Source organism: Mirounga angustirostris, unplaced genomic scaffold, assembly GCF_029215605.1.
Source record: "Mirounga angustirostris isolate CCGP_5_RB_7025 unplaced genomic scaffold, mMirAng1.0.hap1 SCAF_7, whole genome shotgun sequence".
Lineage (NCBI taxonomy): Eukaryota > Metazoa > Chordata > Mammalia > Carnivora > Phocidae > Mirounga > Mirounga angustirostris.
In genome coordinates this window covers 127,260,125-127,279,799 of record NW_026991715.1, presented here as the reverse complement: position 1 = coordinate 127,279,799, position 19,675 = coordinate 127,260,125, and the positions used below count along the sequence as shown (strand labels likewise).

General features: G+C 44.3%; 1 protein-coding gene across 2 annotated transcripts in view; it reads left to right on the top strand.

The window, feature by feature from the left end:
• Positions 1 to 6,127: 6,127 nt before the first annotated feature.
• The window catches only part of TTC23L (tetratricopeptide repeat domain 23 like), a 53,413-nt gene continuing 39,865 nt past the window's right edge, over positions 6,128 to 19,675 (top strand). Inside the window, exons 1-4 of one of the 2 annotated variants that reach the window (XM_064596801.1) lie at positions 6,128 to 6,719; positions 7,755 to 7,855; positions 11,593 to 11,776; positions 13,470 to 13,593. In XM_064596801.1, the coding sequence (XP_064452871.1) occupies positions 7,788 to 7,855; positions 11,593 to 11,776; positions 13,470 to 13,593 (376 nt within the window). In that variant the 5' untranslated portion in view covers positions 6,128 to 6,719; positions 7,755 to 7,787. The other variant, XM_054504514.2, reaches the window with a different exon arrangement.

Below are 19,675 nucleotides of genomic sequence, written 5' to 3'. Positions count from 1 at the left end.
TCTCTGTTGTTGATTCTTGGCGCATTCATAAGCGTATGTGTGTGGCTTCCCAAGAGCAAGTCAATAGCGCCGGGGTGTGATGGTGTTTTTCGCCCAAGTCACGCGCAGTGGCAGGCAGTGGTCCACAGTCTCTCACTATCTGTCACCTCCTTGCCATCTCGTAGCATCTTTAATCTCAGACTTTGACTCCCCCTGCCACTTTAGATGACCCCTGTGATTACATGGCGCCCACCCAGATAACCTAGGAGAACCCTTGTTTAAGGTCAGCTGATTAGCACCTCAGCCCCAAGCATCAGCCCCTAGTGGGCAGCTGTATCCTGGCTCTTCAATTCAAAACTGCCCCTTGGTTGTCTGTAGTCTTTGTAACCATTTGAAAGCTTCCATTAGATAGTTTTTTCTCTTCTTTCCTTTTTTGAAAAGGTAATACATGCACATGCTAAAAAAAAAAATCAAATACCTTCTATCAACTATCACATTACAAGAATAATTCATTCCTAAAAAACTCTTTAGGGTGAATTCTCACAGGTTGAATCATAATTAAAACACCAAACGACGGGGCGCCTGGGTGGCTTAGTCAGTTGCACGTCCGACTCTTGGTTTTGGCTCAGGTCATGATCTCATGGGTTGTGGAATGGAGCCCTGCATCAGGCTCCTTGCTCAGCGGGGAGTCTGCTTGAGATTTTTTTCCCCTCTGTCCCTCCCTGCCTCTAAAAATGAATAAATAAATCTTAAAAAAAAAACCCAAACGACAATGAAATGGGTGCAATTATTTAAGTAGCAAATATTCTTCATCATAATACAATGGGCCATCTCCCTTCACTCACAACACGGTTCTCCCATGTCGGCTTCAGCTCATCACTACACACCGTGCATGCTTAATTGGATCTTTAATGCCCCCTCACCCCAAAAACAAAAGATAAATCAATGAAAAGAATGCAAATGGCATATGAAGTTATTAACTATTTTAAGTTATCAAGTGCATGCACCCTGTGAGGAGAACTTACTTCAACGGAGGCCAACCGTTCAACTCAGAAGATGATTTCTTGGAGAAACACTACACTCAGCTGGGCATTTAACCGAGCTACATCCAAACCAGTCTTGGGTGGAAAGAAATGCTTCAGGCTGAAGCTGGGGTATGAAAAGAAACTCCCAAGACTTGATGACTAGGTATCAACTGAAATAAACTGAAAATCTCTCTCCTCCCAGTCCTTAGTTTATCTCTCCAGAGGCAACAGCTATTCAGTTTCTTGGATGACCTGAGACATTCTATGTCTATGTACCTGTAGGCATGTATTTAGCTTTCCCCTTTAAATATAGAAGCGTACTTTATACACTCTTCTGGATCATACTTTTAAAGATACTTAAGGGGTACCTGGCTGGCTCAGTTGGTAGAGCATGCGACTCGGGGTGGTGAGTTCAAGTCCCATGCTGGGGGGAGAGCTGACGTAAAAAAAAAAAATACTTAAAATATCTTGGAGAGATTGTTCTCTGTTGGCACACACATCTAATTCTTTTTATTTTTTATTTTATTTTTTTTAAGATTTTATTTATTTGAGAGGGAGAGAATGAGAGAGAGCACGAGAGGGAAGAGGGCAGAGGGAGAAGCAGACTCCCTGCCGAGCAGGGAGCCTGATGTGGGACTCGATCCCGGGACTCCAGGATCATGACCTGAGCCGAAGGCAGTCGCCTAACCAACTGAGCCACCCAGGCACCCGACATCTAATTCTTTTTAACTGTTGCATGGTATTTCGTAGTACAGTTGTGCTGTATTTTTAGTTCCTTATTGATGCTTCGGTCTTTTACAGCCCTAAAAATGATGGGATGACTGTCCTTTGTATAAACATCTCTATGTACACATGTGAAGACTACTTGAATAATTTTCAAACTGCCCATTTTCGCAATAACGTCCATCATGTGCTACAAGAATGCAGAGAAAAAAAAGAGTAGAATAGTGCCTGCGTCATCATATTGTGTGAGAAAGAATGGCCTTTTTCTTCACATTGGTTGAATAAGACTCCTCAATTTGTTTCCCTTACATAAACTTGAAGACAGACTGCAAAGCCTTTAATAATTAAACCCACCCATCTTCAGATAAACACATGACATGCTGTGTGGGGGAAATGCTCCCAGAACGTGTCAAAGCACAACCTTGTGCAACGTGGCATAACTGGAATGCGGGGTGCTGACAGCAGCAGAAACACTCTCCAGCAAAGACGGGGGTGCTGCTTCGTGAGCAAAGTTAAAAGGCCGACTGAAGGCAAAGAGGGGGCTGGGCAAAGCAACAGACCAAGGCACTGAGTAGCAATTTCTGCTCCGCTCAGGGCCAAGAACTCAAGCATGAGAGTTGCATATTTGTGAAAAAAATCGAAGGACAAGAGCTCAACTATGATGGCTGCGTTAAGGAGGCCATTGGAGCCCATGGGTTGAGAGAGCAATCGTTGGGGGTTCCAGCAGATGGAAAGGCTCCTCGGAAGAGTAAGTCCCCAAGAGAAAGGGAAGGGAAGGGAAGGGAAGACACTCCCACACGTTCATTATAAACCAAGCCCCCAAATGGGAAGAAACAGTATATATTCAAGTACTGTGACTAGATGTACCGGATTACAAATGGGGAGATGTGTAGGGGAGAGAAAGGAGCAAGACACTGCCAAATAATGTAAGCTTTTGAACAGGAGAAGGATAGGTAGTAAGGGTTCCCTATGTCACTTCTGGATGTTTTTAAAACCTAAGCAGATTAAGTCAGGTTAAATACACTGAGAGGCAGTGTTAACAGTGTATTTACCTGTTAAAGCAGGAGTCAAGAGTCAAAGATTTAAAGATGCTGGATCTGAAGATGGAAAATGAGGCCACAAAGCAAGAAACGCAGGTGGTCTAGAAGCTGGAAAAGGCAAGAGAACAAAATTCTCCCCAAGGGCCTCTAGAAAGAATCGGCCTTGCCCACACCTTGTCTCTAGCCCAGGGACAGCCACTGCAGACTTCTGACCTCCAGACCTAGGACATAATAAACTTGTGTTGTTTTAAGCCATGAGGTTTGTGGTCATTTGTTACAGCAGCAATAGGAAACTGATACACATACTAAGGGGCCAGAATCTCTGCTACTGGAGAGTTCCTGAAGATAATTCCAAGTTTCTTAAGTGTTATTGGACATTGATAATAGGCCAGATACTGTGTTGAATGCTAAAGGCTTGATGGTGAATCATAACAGCTCTCGCCCACAAGGAGTTCACAGCTGATCAGATAGGGCCTGCCACCGAGTAGGTGTTCAGTACTCATGGGTGGGTGGGTGGATATTTAGATGAATGGATGGCCTAGAGCGCCCTGTGTGCTTTGCTCCTTTGCTGACCCATTCTTCTGTCTCATTCGTAATTGCTCTTTTGTTCTTCCTTGAACCCACTGAACTTGCTCCCATCTCAGGGCTTTTGTACTTGCTGTTATGTTAGAATGTTCTTTAATTTGATGTTTGTATATTTGCTCCCTCATTTCCTCTGCTCAGTGCCACCTTGTCAGAGAGGCCCTCCTTAACTACACTAGATAAGTGATGTCCACATCACTTTCTAGATCCTTCATCTGGCTTTTTCTCCAGATAATTTGTTGCTTCCATGGAAGATGGTTCACCCAGCTGAGGGAGGGAGGGAGTCCTAAAATCCAGCCCACCCTCTGTTCCCCTTAGCAGGGGCCTGAGTCTGACTGAAGGAAGAGGCTTTTTTTTTTTTCCCCCTAATTCACACAAAGTTGTTGCTTACTCCCCTGGCCCTGTGCCTTTTTCTAACTTGCAGAGACATCAGACTATTTACTAGTAACCCTGCTTTTCTTCACCTAGTAGAATAGAAGCTCCAGAAGAGCAAAATCTTTGTCTGTTTGTTCACTGTTGCTTCCCTAACGCTTAGAACAGTATTGGGCACATAGCACATATTCTTCAATATGCATTTTTTTTTTTCTGGGGGGATGGACAGATGCATGGGGAGTGTGAGAAACTCACAAAGTGCCAATATAATTGTGAGTGTCAAGATGAGACTGTGGATGGGATAGTATGGGAGCTCAGAAGTAAGGTATCTAACCTTGTCTTAAGAGGAGAGAAAATGTGTTTTAAGAAATTACACAGTCCAAAGGAAAGTTTATTTGATTTCCTTGTCCTTAAGTTTCACAGTTCTTGCGGTTAAAATAATTCATTTATTTGGGGATGGAAGAATCTAGAAGTACCCTGTACACATGCTTCCTTTAGGTGATTCTGCAATAGCAGTGCTTGCCTCTTCTACCTCAGGATCAAGGAAGGGACTGTGTGAGTGAACACACACCATAAAAGCAAGATTACTAGCATCCCATTCCAGAGTTATTGAACAAACCTAAAGCACATTTACCTGTAACTAAGGTTTATGTTTGGGGACAGGGTGAATATGGCAAGGCAAGGGAAAAAAAACAGCACACAGGTTTGGAACTCTGAGAGTTCAACATTTTTTTAATTTGACTTCTAATTTTACAGGTGAATTGTTTCTGGTCAAAGCTAATTATTATTATTATTTAAAGCTTTTATTTATTTATTTGAGAGATAGGGAGTGAGAGAGAGAGAGAGCATGAGAGGGAGGAGGGTCTGAGGGAGAAGCAGACTCCCTGCTGAGCAGGGAGCCTGACGTGGGGCTCGATCCCAGGACTCTGGGATCATGACCTGAGTTGAAGGCAGACGCCTAACTGACTGAGCCACCCAGGTGCCCCAAGGTCAAAGCTAATTAAATGGAGGTGGAACCAGACTGTCATTTTTAGAATGGGAATTCAGTGCCTGTTCTGGTACCTCACTTCACAATGATGGGCAGAAGCTGGTGTTCAGGAACCAGAAGTTACATTTCATATACTTAGAAACAACCTCCCAGCCAATTCCTAAAATGAAAACATTAAAACTTTTCAATTTGATGAAGACCAACTTAACAAGGGTAAGGGGAATCAGTGTTAGAGAACAGGAAACCAGTTCTTCCTTTTGATCCCCATATGTGTTAAGTATTGTTCATAGAGTCACAAAAACCTGCGGTTTGCCACCACAGAATCCTGGAAATTGGGAGGGGTTGTAGAAAGCAAGTGGTAACAAATACTCTCATTGTGTGAGCAAGAAAAGTGAGACTCCACACAGAGTCAAAACCAGAACCCTGAAATCTTGAAGCGGAGTTCATTGCTCTCATCCTTGTTCCAGGTTGGGAGTTCTCTTAGGGAACAGAATAAAGGGGGTGGGATCCTCCTAAAATTTTGGCGCAGGATCTTGAGGGTACAGATTTAAACCTTAAGTTAAAATGCGGTTCAGGTTTCACTTAAGAGAAGCAAACTCATTTAAATAGCTCCTCCAACCTAACTGCAGAAAGTCTATCTTGGCATTCTTGGATCAATAGCAAACTTCAACCTGGAACTGGAAAGAACAAACACCAAATGTAAACACCACCTTTCAAGTTCTTGGTAAATATTTTCCTTCTCTCTCTACCGAACCTGCTTTTTTCCCCCTTTTTTTAAAAAAACGAGGACATACCATCTTCAACTTGACTTGTCATAGGCCCCTCGTTCACCGTAGGGTTTGTGATAACACCCTTCCGCACAAGGCTGCGGAGCTGGTGCTGTTGGTTTGCGTACTGACCCCAACTGCCCTGCACCTGTCAGATCTGAATTACTGTTATCATTGTGAATTTCAGGCTCCTGAAGAGGAATGGTATAAGAATACATGCTGCATGGGGCGCCTGGGTGGCTCAGTTGGTTAAGCGACTGCCTTCGGCTCAGGTCATGATCCTGGAGTCCCGGGATCGAGTCCCGCATCGGGCTCCCTGCTCGGCGGGGAGTCTGCTTCTCTCTCTGACCCTCTTCCCTCTCATGCTCTCTCTCAAATAAATAAAATCTTAAAAAAAAAAAAAAAAAAGAATACATGCTGCATAAATTAGGGCTATGTGGTGTTTGCTAAATGTGCCCCACCCCTCGAAAATATTGTTGGAACTGCTAATCAGTAGTAGAACTAGTGGTTCATTCCTTAAAGTACTCATTTCGGACACTCCGCTTTCCTGATCAAGCATAGCTCAAATCTTACCGGGAGAGGAAACACAGACGGTGCTGACACCATCAACAGTTACATCTGTGCCTTTCCTCTCCAGTCCGGAGAGCCAGAACACCGGGGGGGCATCGGGGGTGCAGAGTGCGCGGAGGCGCCCATTTAGTCCGGTACGCCGCAGCTTTAAGTAGGTGGGGTCCTGGAGCCCGGCGCCCTCTTCCATCCTGCGATGGGATTTCTCTCCGCTTCCGGCATCTTCATGCCTGAGAGCTAAAGTCCTTTCAGAAAAACAACAGGTGACCATGCAACCGCAGGAGAGGGAAGTTTGGGGACGAGCCCGAGGCTGAGCGAGTCACGCCCGCGGAGACCGGAAAGCCCAAGGGTGCTGCAGAAGCGCCCGGGAGTGGCCCGGGGATTTTCCGGGGCCGGAAGTGCCCCGCGTCGCCATGGCTACAGGCGCCGACGCTCCCGGCTCCGTCCGCGGCGTTCCGTTCCCATGGCAACCCCATTGTCTCTCGAGCCGGAACCCGGGCTGCCCGCGCGCCAGGCCGACCGCGCAGAGAGCCTCGCTTCCGCCAGGCGCCTGTGCGGCGTCCTGAACGAAGTCCGCCGAGGCCAGGACGCTGACGCCGCCCGAGGAAGCCGAGCGCTCCTGCTGAGGGAGCCAGGAAGGCTAGTTCCGGGGCGTGGCTTCTCTGCCCTCGGCCAGGTGGGCGGCCCAACCCCTGCCTTGCTGCTCCCCGCCAGTGGTTTTCGAGTTGGAGCCTCTGTGGCACCACCCGCAAGAAAGAAGCCTCGGGATGCTCACCTGGGGCTCAGGATGTGGCTCAGGGTTTACGAAGTTGCGGTGAAGGGAAGAGGGAAGCGCTTTGCATTTGAGAGAGGGGCCAAAGTTTGGTAGTCTAATTTATTCAGGACCGTATAGCACCTCAAAGAACAGAATTTAGGAGGTTGGGAACTCAAAACTCCTCGCCCTGGCCATAGTTTTGAAAGTAGAGATTAGAAAGAAATTAATCTCCTTCTGGTGTTTGGATTGTGGATGTTCTGGAGCCTGTGTCAGAGAGCTACTCAGGGCTCAGATGGGAAGGAGTGACATTCTGCAGGGTGAAATGAGGAGCGACTTGGTGGGTGTTAATGTTCAGTGCAGAACTGTGCATTCGATTTAGATTTGATTTAAAGGGAGAGCCATGAGAATTGAATTTCACAAATAATTATAAGTCAGATGTTTGTCATGAGGTTTCAGTCATTTCCCCCCTCAGCTAGGGACAATACCCAAACAGACGCTTGTGTGTTCCTTAACTAGTACCTCCTATTAAATAGTGGGTTGGCCCTAGGGCCAAAGAGAAGAATTAACCAATACGGTGGCTATACTTCATTTAATGCTTAGAACTGGTTGCTTGGTTGGATCCATCTGGCAAAAACAATATCTGACTTGAGTAGGAGAACATAGTTTTGATGATTCGGGAGCTGTAAATATACTGGCTTTAAGGGGGTAAAAAAAAAAGTCAGGGATTTTGGAGGTACTCTGGAGTAGGAATTAGGGGAAAGAAATTTAATTCAGAGGTTTAATTTGACAAATACCTTTAATTTCTGCCTTCTAGGTGTCTCTAGACATGAGTGAGGATAGTCTATTTATGGATTTCAGATGGGTTATGTATTTGGGCAGTTTCAGTTTAATGTTAATAGCATCCAACAGAGGGAAAATAGAACAGACTTCTAAGCCTTTTTTTTTTTTTTTCCAAAGCCAACCTGACTTGTGATTCTTGGTGGGACGAAGATGCAAGCCAGCCCCATCCGCATTCCAACTGTCAGCAGTGACATCGACTGGGATTTCTGCTTCCACCTGTAAGTACCACAGAACCTTGACATCACACTCAGTCACTGGCCTGGAACACGGACCTCCCACTTAAGGCAAACCTGGGCTGCGGAGCTTTGCGTGCATATTATATAGAAGAGAAGGTTGAGCTTCTGTGGTGTGTTTTAATAACGATTCTGCTATACAATCCATTTGTAATTGTGCAGCCTGTGCGAGAAGGAACATAATTGTTTTTTCCTAACTGAAGGGAAATTTTATTTATTTATTTATTTTAAAGATTTTATTTATTTATTTATTTGACAGAGAGAGACACAGCGAGAGAAGGAACACAAGCATGGGGAGGGGGAGAGGGAGAAGCAGGCTTCCCGCTGAGCAGGGAGCCCGACGCGGGGCTCGATCCCAGGACCCTGGGATCATGACCTGAGCTGAAGGCAGACGCTTAATGACTGAGCCACACAGGCGCCCTGGGAAATTTTATTTTTTATAGATAGGTTAATTATACCAAGATTGATAAAGTCATGGAGAATTAAATATAACAAAGATAATGAGTAAATTAAAATTGTTTTATGAAATAAAGAGACAATAAGTAAAACTTTCACATCATAATAGCTAATACTTATTGAGCAAATACTTTGTGCCAGGCACTAAGTACTCACATGAAGTCATCTATTGCCCCAACATCCCTGTACTGCTAGTACTATTATACTATTATAATTTTATAGCTAAGGAGTATGAATCAAAAAAAGCTTAAGTAATTGGCCCCAAATCCCACAGCTAGTGATTCAAACTGGGCGGCCGGATTGCAGAGTCAATTCTTTAACCATTTTTCTATACCAGGGTTTCCCAACCTTGGCACCGTTGACATTTTGGGTGGGCTAACTCTTTGTTGTAGAAGGCTGACCTATGCATTGTAGGATGTTTAGCAGCATTTCTGGTCTCTACCCAGTAGCTGCCATTAGCACCGTCCCAGTAATAACAAACCAAAATGTCTCCAGACATTGCCAGATGTCCCCTGGGGCCAATATCACCCTTGGTTGAGAACCATTGATCTATACCAATGCTATCAAACAGGAATATAATGCAGGTCACAAATGCCAGCCACATATGTAATTTAAAATTGTCCAGTAGCCATATTAAAAAATAAAAAAGAAATAGGTAAATTGAATTTTAATACTGTATTTATCTTAATATATCTGGAATATTTTAAAAAACAAGTAGTGAAATATTTTATATTTTTTCTTCATGCTAAGTCTTTGAAATTCAGTGTGTATTTTATACTTATAGCACATCTCAATTCAGATTAGCCACATTTCATGTGCTTAATTTTAGTCGTTTTGTACCACCTCATAAAATATCCTGAGGTTAAGGGTTGTATAACTTTAAAAATTGAAGTTAAGATGTAGCGTTCACGGTAGAGTATCTTGGAAGTAATCAGATAATTCATATTTATTATTACTAGTCTGAATTCATATTTATTGATAGCAATATATAGAATAAGTTATAAACCTGGCAAGACAGACCTTTCATTCAACCTGCCTATTCTTTTTATTCTGACTGTTATTTTATCTTTCAAGAAATCTGACTGGTCAGTATTCTCCAGTCATCTTTCTAATCTTTCATGACAAGATATTCAAAGCTAGTTTAGGTCTTTGCATTCTCAAGTCATTTGTCAAGACCTCAATGTTTCTCCTTGCTTTGAGGTCGCTGTTGTTGAAGCTTGCTGCTTTTGGTCTCAGCTTAATTTTATTGAAGGCTGAACTTAAAATATTAGGGCTTATAATTTTTAAGATCCATAATTGGCAATCTCTTTGGTGATCCCAGTAGATTGAACTTCTGTTCCAGGTCTTTGAAATATGCAGCCTAAGCAAAATCTTCTATTGAGGGACTAAATTTTCTGTTAGTTTTCTTGACTTAGGATCTTTTGCCACCGATTCCCTCTACCTTCAGTATTTTTCAAGTGTCCTAAAGACTATGTTTTCTTTTTTTCACTCATTTGTGCATCATTTAACAAGCCATTATTTATCTTTACTGTAAGCCAGGTATCAGGGTTTCAGAAATAAATGAGATTTAGCCCTGGCCCTGGTGCAGTTTATTTGCTAGAAGGCAAAGACTCAGAAACAAAACAAAGGAATTTTGAAAACGTGACTATAATGTGATTTGCACTATAGTAGAAGTTTGGAGGAAATTTTTGCAAGTCCTTTGGAGGGTGTCTCTACTTGCTACTTTAGTATGGGACTCCAGCAGAGGTGACATCTGAGTTGGGTCTTGAAGGAGGAGCATTAACTCACCAGGCAGAGAGGAGGCAAGCTTAGCACCTACCTTCTGATCACTTTGCATCAGCCATGTTCTCTGGCTTTTCCACTGAGTTTGCATGTCTTCTGAAAGCACACTTCTGTTTGTGGGCAGAAGGTGATTTTGCCAGGCCTGGGCCTGAAGAAATGTTGCTGTCCTGTCCCCGTGACCTGGTTTGCTCAGGTGCCTCTGGGTTGGTTATTTAGAACAGGAAGTCTGGATGGATGTTAACGTGTCATTTCTCAAACCTAGTGTAAAAGATTACACTTGACATTTGTTTTTCTTCTTCTTTTTCTTTTTTTTTTTTTACAGTGAACATTTATTACTTATCTAATCAGTGGAAAAGGAAGATAAATTTTATTTTTAAAACTATGTAGTGGTTGAACTTTTAAAAGTTGTACAACTTTTAAAATTGTATATACAAAGGTGATTCCTTTGGGAGACTTGTTTATAATTAAACATTCTGTTCTGCTCTTAAGATTTCAGAATTCTGTTTTTTCTGGATCACTTTGATTTTTCTGGCAATGTTAAGATGTGGTTATGTCTTTTTTTGTGTAAGATTACCTCCTTTGACTTTTATCCTTACCATTTCCAGTTACCCATTCATAATCATGTTCAGCATTGAAGTCAGAGATCTACATTGTGCATGTGAGACAGTAGAGGGGGCAGGAAGGGGGGGGCGTGAAGGGGTGGGAGGGAAAGAGGGGGCTTGGGAGGGAGAGAGGAGGCAGGAGGGAGAGAAGCAAGTGGAGAGTGGGGAGATTTTCAATCCACTCGGCTTTTTATTCAACACATTTATTTCTAATACAACTGAGAAGGCCATTTTGCTTCTGAATCTGCTCTTGACTTTGTGGAGTTCCCTCCCCTCTCCTTATTGGGACTACATCCTCTTTAGTTAGTTGGCCAATACTTTTAAGAAATATGAAAGAGGACAGTGAAGTCTGGCCTCAAACTGTTAATTCCCTTCCCATTATTTCATTGTACCGATTTTCTTTCCTGGTTTGGATCAGAATTTTAGAATGAAAAAGATCTTTGAGATCTTCCAATTCAGCACTTCCGTTTTGGAGCTAATAAAATAATAATAGCTAATATTAAAATAGTACTTACTAAATAGCAGGCGTGATGCTAAGTGATTTATGAGTATTATCTGATTTAATCCAGTCACCTCCTCTGATTGACCCCATTTTACAAAGAAACAAATTAAATATTAACTTGCTTAGGGTCATATGGTTAGTAAGTAGCAGAGCTGGGACTCTGAGGGAGGTGGGTGGTTTAACAAATCTGTTTCATTTGAATCACCACATTGCTGTCCTGATTCTGCGCTTCAGGGGGGACGCGAGCTTATCCCCAGACTTTATTCCTTCAAGTTTCTGATAGAGCGCATATCCCTACCCCTCATTTGTTCTTCAACTTTAACTGATTTGAGATACACAGAGGTCAAATCTGAATCCACGTCCCTCTCTGGTATCTACAGGTCTCAGCAAGCCAAGATCCCAGCATACCAGCGAAGAGAAGAATTGTGTTCCTCTAGTGGGTCTGGAGAGAGTGAAGAAGACACTACAGCCAAGGAGGAGAAGAACACAGTCTGCATGTCTCTTCCTAAAGAGAAATTGGCCCAATCCCAGAAGAAAATAGCTCAGCTGATTAAGAAAAAAATGGTAAAACAAAAAGCCCACGAGGTTTTAGTTTCCCTTTAAAAATATGTCCACGATGACAGAAGCTCTGCCTTCAGTGGACATTGAAGCACTCAAAGTAGGGGAAGTTGTTATATTTCTTTATAAGCAGAAGAAAACAAGGCAGAGCATAGTGGGGTAGCCACCCTGCCTTCGGGTTCCACACCAGGGTCACTGTGCATTCTTCCATGGAGGGTTTGTGCTCCTGGCTTTAAATTGAAAATGAATGTTTTGTTCTTTGTGTTTATGTTTGATTACCTTTAATTTAAAAAAAAAAATTTTTTTTAATTTCTCCTGAAATGTTTCAGAATGAGATCCCTTGGGTAACAAGAAGGCCAGGATAGTGAGGCAGGAGGCTGAGAACAAGGGTAGCCAGGCTGAGGCCCAGGCTCAGATGCCAGTGGTTCAGTGGACTCATAAGCAAACTAAAGCACCAGAAAGGGGAGGTTGCAACAGAGGTCAGAGTCCAGAGGTGCATTTCTCAGAGCGAGAAAAGACTTGGTAACTAGGACCTCAGAGCAAGTGCTATTAATAGAATGTTCAAAATCCGGGAGCCTGAGATAGGATGACGGTGACCTTCATTATTAGAACACAGGCACCAGCATGTTCCTGGAGCATGATTTATCCACTGAGGAATTCATACACTGACTTCCTGGCTAGGGAAAAAAAATGAGCTTAAAATGTCTAGAGGAAGGGTCTGTAGATGGCTTTAGGAAAGGCCAAGAGACACCTCACAGGCAGATGATAGAAGCTGATACCCCTACTTGGATAGATCTATAAATTTACCTCTGTAAATCATCCAGAGGACTTGCAGAGGACAGTCATCTTGGCCTGTACCCATTCATATTTCACAGCCCCAGGCTAGAACCTTTGCTTTCAGAAACAGACAAGTACCATCTGCCATAGAGTACAAGTGTGGGTTTTTAAGGCTTGACAACTCCTTGGCCAGTTTGGATAATGACTAGAGTTGGAAGCGGAACCTATAGATGAAAAGAGACTCAGGAGACTGATCTCAACGTATGGACAGGCAGACTGTAAAAAAAAATATATTAGATTTATGAGGTAATTATTAGATTTATGAGACTAGATATTTAATATTACAGAATTATTAATATTTTAGTGAGAGTGGTTTTCTGGTTATATGTCTAAGTCTGTATCTTTGGGAGATGCTCATGAGATATGAAATGATTTAATATCTGATTTTTCTTCAAAATAATAGGGTGGGTGGATGAGGGGGATAGATATGAAACAAGATTGACCATGAGTAGATACCTCATGAAACTAAGTGAGCCCTCTCCATGCTATTTTTGTATATTGCTAAAGTTTTTCACAATAAAAGGTTAAAGGAAGTCACGCTGGCTATGATGTTGAGAGTAGACCGGGGCAGGGGGGCGGGGCAAGAGTGGGAGCAGTTAGAAGCGGCTCTTGTGGTCAGCTGGGTGAAAGGTGAGCGTGGTTTGAATCAGGTACTCATGGCAGAACTGAGGAACAGAGCTTAGTGTGAGGACTTAGGAATAAGGGACAGCCACCAGGCCTTGCTGGATTGGTCATGGGATGGGAAGGGGAGAGAAGAGAAAACGACGACAGGTGAATTCAGTCCTATATTCCTGTGAGAAGAGCCTGGGCTAGAGCTTTCCCTCCTTTCCAAAAAGCATAATGATGTCTTTGCTCTCTGCAGAATACCCAAGCAAACAAGGAGCTGATTCGCTGTGTCATCCTTTCTCGGATTATTTTTGGGGAAGAACACTGGAAATGTGCACAGGCTGTGGCCAGCCTGGCTTACGGCTACCTGACACTGAGAGGTACATGGATTCCCCCACTGGGTCTGGGTGGGCCAGCCTGTGAGAGCCAAACTAAGCCAACCTACAAGCACGGTGGGGGTGGGGATGACAGGCGGCGGGGGGAGGGCCCTTCCTGCCCCCAACTCACACCTCAGCAAGAGGCGGGAAAGCCCATGGATGAGGCAGGCAGTGTGGCAGGGATCTTAGAAATAAAGATAATGATGATAGCTAATTTATTGAATGCTTAGCATGTACCAAGCTATCTCATTTAGTACTCATAATATCCCTTGGAGGGAGATACTGTTATTGTCCATAGTTTACAGATGAGGGCAAGGAGATACAGTGGGCCAAGGACAATATGAGAAGTTCCAGCCACAGGTCCACAAGGGAAGGACGGGCAGGTATGTATACTCAGCATCAGGGTGAGTGTCCCAGTAATAGGACCTGAATTCTGTGTACAGAACTCAAGTTCCTGGAAGATCTGGCTGAGAAAAAGACCAAGCCCTCATCCTAGAGAAATGGTGCTTTCTGGAAGGTACTCTGTACGGAAGAACAAGATCAGGAGGCATCTGCTAACACTGAAGCCCAAGTGTAAGATCCATGAGGGCAGGAACTTGGCAGTAGAGGCTCAGTAAATATTTGTTCAGATGGACTGGGGCCAGAACATATCTCTGGAACCAAGGTTAGGGTCAGCTCAGGGCTTTGTGCCTGTGACCAGCTGGGCCGTCCTACAGGAACTACATACACTCCTGCCACGGATCTCTTTGTACACATTCACATGTGCTTTGTTTACATGCCTCTGTCTCTGAAACAGAAGCTCCCTGAGAGCAGGGACTAGGTCTCCCCTATAACCTAATACAGTCTCTAGGACACAGTATGGATCAGCAGATGTCGCTGCTTGATAGAACTGAGCCACTGGCCTAGGACTTCTTCAAGTACCCCATGGACCTGGGTCTTCAGGTAGGGCCTAGCTTACCTGACAAGTAAATGATTTAAGGGCCTAAGAGGGTTTGAGGGCTACAGGGGAAGGGAACCAATATACCTGGGCCATAAGGGGCCTAGATATCAGAAATCAGAGCTTGAGAAAGTTAAAATGGAATTCAATTTATTATTAACCTCTGTAATTTATAATTAATTCTGTTAACCTCAGAACATGTGTTCCTTCTTAGGGCTCCCTGGGGCCTTTTGAGCTCATGTTTTTAATGAAACTTTAGATTCCTCTGGCCATTAATGTGGCAAGCCCGTGAGTGGTTGATGCTGGGGACGGTGAAGCAGTGGGCCACAGTGAGGTCGCAGTGGGGCTCTTCTAGGCCTTAAGAACACATCTGTTGTGTTCCGAGAGAAGGCCGACATGGCTAAGGAGAAGAGGGGGTCCTCACTTCCTGGCAGAACAGGCAACCACTTGTCTGTGAGATTTAAGGGACATCAGGAAGGCCTTCAGCAAAAGAAAATCTTCTAATGGAGCTACATTATTCGCCATTTGGAATTTCTCTGTTTCATTCAGGCTGATCTCCTCATACACTTGCTGCCTTCATAAGAGTACAAATTTAGCTCTGTGCCATTTTAGCCCTTGGAGGGCTCACGTGAGAAGTCTGGTGGCACTGTGCTAGATGTGCAGTGTATGAATGAAGACTGCTAGTCCCTGCCCTCTAGAAACATACAGAGATCTTAGAGTAGGCAGGGACAGATTATCATAGAGGCAGGAACACAGTTCTGGGGAAACAAATGAGGCAGATCAGGGGTTCTGCCACTGGTCAGGGAAGGCTGTAGAGAGAAGGTAACATTTGTCTTGTCTTTGAAGGACCAGGATAAGTTTGCCAAGTAGATTTCAAGGGAGTAGAGAACCCAGAGTTGGCCCTCCACATGTATTGATCCGAGGAGTGGGAGGTGAGAGGGACTCTATGAAACTCCTTACACAGAACACTGTGGACCCACAAGGTTAGGGTAGAACAGAAGACATCTCAGGACAGACGGGTCTTGACTGGCAATGGGACCAGAAAGTTAATTTGGGCCCAGGTATCAAGGAATTTGGGGAGTTATTAAAAGATTTTGAGTGAGGCGGTGACATAATCAAGCTTATGTTGTAAAGTGAGAAACTCTGGAGGATGGGTTGGTCTGATAGAAAAAGTAGAGGTGCAGAGCAGTTGGGCCGTTATCCTGACAGACAAGAGTCGCTGAAGGCATTGGCCATCGCAGTTGGAATGTGGCAGAAAGGACACACAGAATTGGTGACATGTAGTGGGCAATTACATATGGGATGAGAAGCTGAGGGAAGAGCTGGGTGGAATAGGGCTTGACCTGGATGGGTAGCTGAAATAGGGAGCTAAAGAGGAAGAGGAGACTGATGGGGGGGCAGCGGGGAGAAGCTGCTGAGTTTGGTTTCAGACAGGCCAGATCATTGCCGGTGGGAGGAGGCCATGGAGCATCATGGTAAGATATTCGGTAGGAAAAGTGGAAAGTGGAGCCAGAGCTGGGGAAGGATGTCAGTTTGGGAGGGATCCATACATAGGGGCAAGTTGAGGCCATAAGAGTGGATGAACTTCATCAGCAAAAGTAGAGAGAAAAAGAGGGCAGAGGAGAGAAGAGGGGAGAATGAGAGCATCAGGAAGGCCATGGAAGCAGAGCCAGCAGAGGAAATAGAAGAATCAGGAGGGGCCGTGTCAGGGAAGAGAAGGGGTTTCAAAAAGAAGTGCAGTGTGGTTCCAGCAGTTTCAGAGAGAGTTCGGATGACGTGAAGGCTGAAGAGAGACCTGTGGATTTGATAGTTGGCAAATCATGGGTGCTTGGTTTGGCATCGACAAGTACACTTCTTGGGCCCCAAGAGAGCCCAAGCGAGGCTGCCTAGGAGATTTTTGCTGAACTTGAGCCTTGCAGTGATGGCAGCTTGAACTGGAGAAGGCACCGTGAGTTTTTTTGGGGTACACCGGCCTGAGCCTGGGCCGGGCCAGAGGCTGCCTCCCTGTGTGTGGAGAGATTATCGTGGTAGGTCTGTAGAAGGAAGTTGGTCCTCATCTTCTGAAATCAACCTGTTCCATGAACAATCACTAATGGACTCTGAGTTTTACTTTTCCAGTTAGATTCCAAGTTGGGTCAAGATAGGTAAACAGGTTATATCACAGAAGATGATGAGAACACCATCCTTTTTTCTCTGATTCACAGTTCTTCCTGCCACGCAAGTGGAGAACCACTGTTGGGGTGGTATGTTGGAGGGAGAAAAAATGTTTTCCTTTTGCAGGAAGATTTGTTTGTTTTTTCTAGATGGGAAAAACAATGTCCTGATGAGACAAAATGCCTACATAATAGAACAGTATCCACCCTTGATCCCAGACTTTCTTTCTTTTCTTTCTTTTTTATCTAATGATACAGACCTTGCTATTTGGGGATTATAGAGTACAAAGGTTTTTGTTTTGTTTTGTTTAAAGATTTTATTTATTTATTTGACAGAGAGAGCACAAATAGGGAAGCAGCAAGCAGAGGAAGAGGGAGAGGGAGAAGCAGACTCCCCACTGAGCAGGGAGCCCGACGCGGGGCTCGATCCCAGGAGCCTGGGATCATGACCTGAGCCGAAGGTAGACGCTTAACGACTGAGGGAGGCACCCAGGCGCCCCTGAAGCCAGACTTTGTGAAACCTAATGTAGCGTTTTTCCAGAATAGATTATGATCGTGACCTTTTCTTGAGAATAACCTCTTATTTCAGCTATAGTACTTACCCAGTCTTTCCCTGTAACTTTTTTTAAAGTCTGTGGTCCATGGAATAAAACAACCTAAGCCTTGAAAAATCACAAACCTCCAAGAGGGATGAAATGCTTGCCGAGTTCCACTTAGTTTTGTTGTCATTAATCCTCAAGTGCTTTAAAATGGGCAGAATTTATGAGCTGGCCTTCTGTGTAGGCGGGATGGATGCGTCTGTGCGCGTTCATGCCTCGCTGTGCGTGTGTGTGTTTTATAGCCATCAGACCTTCTTGTCTCATTTCCCTGCGAGCCTTTTCCAGCCCTGGGGGTGGGGGTCAAGCCAAAAGGCTGATTTCTCTCAATAAACGGTCTTCCAGGGAGTATTTACTGAGGGACTTATATATTTGCAAAACCATAAAGAGCACTTTGGGAAATAAAACATACAGAAGGCACAGTGTTTGCCTTCAAAGAAGTCACAACATTGTGTGGAAGGTGAGCTACATACAGACATAGTTATGGTAGAAGGCACCATAAGGCAAACGCCATGTAATTGATTTAAATACAGGGCTTTGGGGAAGTCAGGTGGAATTATTTCTGGCTGAGGTGGTAAGTGATAGACTCAGGCGGGAAGTGCCATTCAAGAAGACCCTTAAAGAAGGGGCAGGGTTCAGGTATACAGAAGGGGTGAGTACTTCTGGTGAAGAACAAGGCCTGGAGGAATGAGAGCACAACGTGTATCTAGAAAGCAGTGGGCAGGCTGTCTAGCCAAGGGCAGACTGTTAAGAGGAACCTGAAAAGGAGGGTACGTTGGCAGACCACGGTGGGTTTTATATACAGGCTAAGGAGTTTGTGATTTATTTGGTAGACAAGGAGGATGACTGGAGATTTTCCAGCAGGCAGATGAATACATCCAAGAGTGATTGGGCAAAGGTTAATCTAGCAATGATAGCCAGCAGGGAAGCTATCTGGTGATCTAGATGTAACACTGTGCTGGTGACAAATGGAATGAGTGAGAAGGTAAGGATTTAAGAATCTCTGAAGGACAGATACATTCATCTTTTATCTTTCTGGGAGTTTTTTTTAAGTACACACTTATAAAAGAACAAGGATAAGATCATTCTTTGCGGGGCTCCTGGGTGGCTCAGTCATTAAGCATCTGCCTTCGGCTCAGGTCATGATCCCAAGGTCCTGGGATCAAGCCCCACATCGGGCTCCCTGCTTGGCAGGAAGCCTGCTTCTCCCTCTCCCACTCCCCCTGCTTGTGTTCCTGCTCTCTCTATCTCTCTCTCTCTCTGTCAAGTAAATAAATAAAATCTTAAAAAAAAAAAAAGATCATTCTTTGCTGCATTGTTTATAACCAGTGTCCACATTACCAGAGGACTAATAACCCACAGCAGGTTATATGCAGCTTTAAAAAGGGCATGAGGAAGCGCCATATACTACTAGGGGAAAAACTGCTGGATGCATCTTCAGGCAAAAGAGAATATACAACACAGTATGGTGTTTAATATGCCTCATTTTGTGTAAGAAAGAAGGGGAGAGAATCTGTGCTTATAGTCACATAAAGAAACACTGAAGGATACACAAGACAGAAGCAAAACCAAGTTACCTAAGGGGGCCTTACAGTGAAAGGGAACAAGAGTGGAAGTGAGACCCCCTCAATGTTGACCTTGTCATCGAATTTTACCTTTAAAGCCATGGAAATGTATTACCTATTTCCAAATAACCTTTTTTAAAAAAAGACTGTGAAGGAAGAATTGGCAGGACCTGATGTTCAATTTGGGGTTGAAGAAAAGTGAGGCCCAACAATGACCTTGAAGGTCAGACCCCTGCGGGCGCCATAGAAACACTGGGCAGGAAGGGGAGCGCACTGGGGAGAGGAATGGTGGGTCCAGGTTTTGGTGATTTTGAATTGCAATAGAGAAATCCACAAGCACATTTTCACTTGGTGCTTGGAAATTTGGGACTAGAACTTGGGAGGACAGGAGGAGTATCGTATGCACGGAGGAATATTTAAGAGCAGAACTGGGGAGGGGAAATGGGAAATTATAAGCATGGAGGCCAAGGTGGACGTACTAGGGATTGTTAGAACTTCTGAGAGGGAGAGAGAGAAGAAAAGGAAGAAACTGAAAGACCCTTGGAGAAGGGAACAAAGGACCCTTGGAAAGAGGTAGCAAAGAAGCAATGAGAGAAGGTTTATAAAGGAGAACTGAGTAGGTGCAGTGTCCTCAGGGCCAAGAAGAGAAGCCAAGCAGCTAAGAGCGTCTGACTGAGAAACCGTGACTGGATTTATTTAGTAGGAGATCTTTGGGGGCCTCAGCAGAAGAGTTTGTGCAGGGCAGTTGGAGCAGAAGCTGGATCCCAGGCGTGAAGGAAGGGAGCAGGGGAGGAGGCCAGACTTCGTGGGCTACTTACTACGTATTGAAAGGAA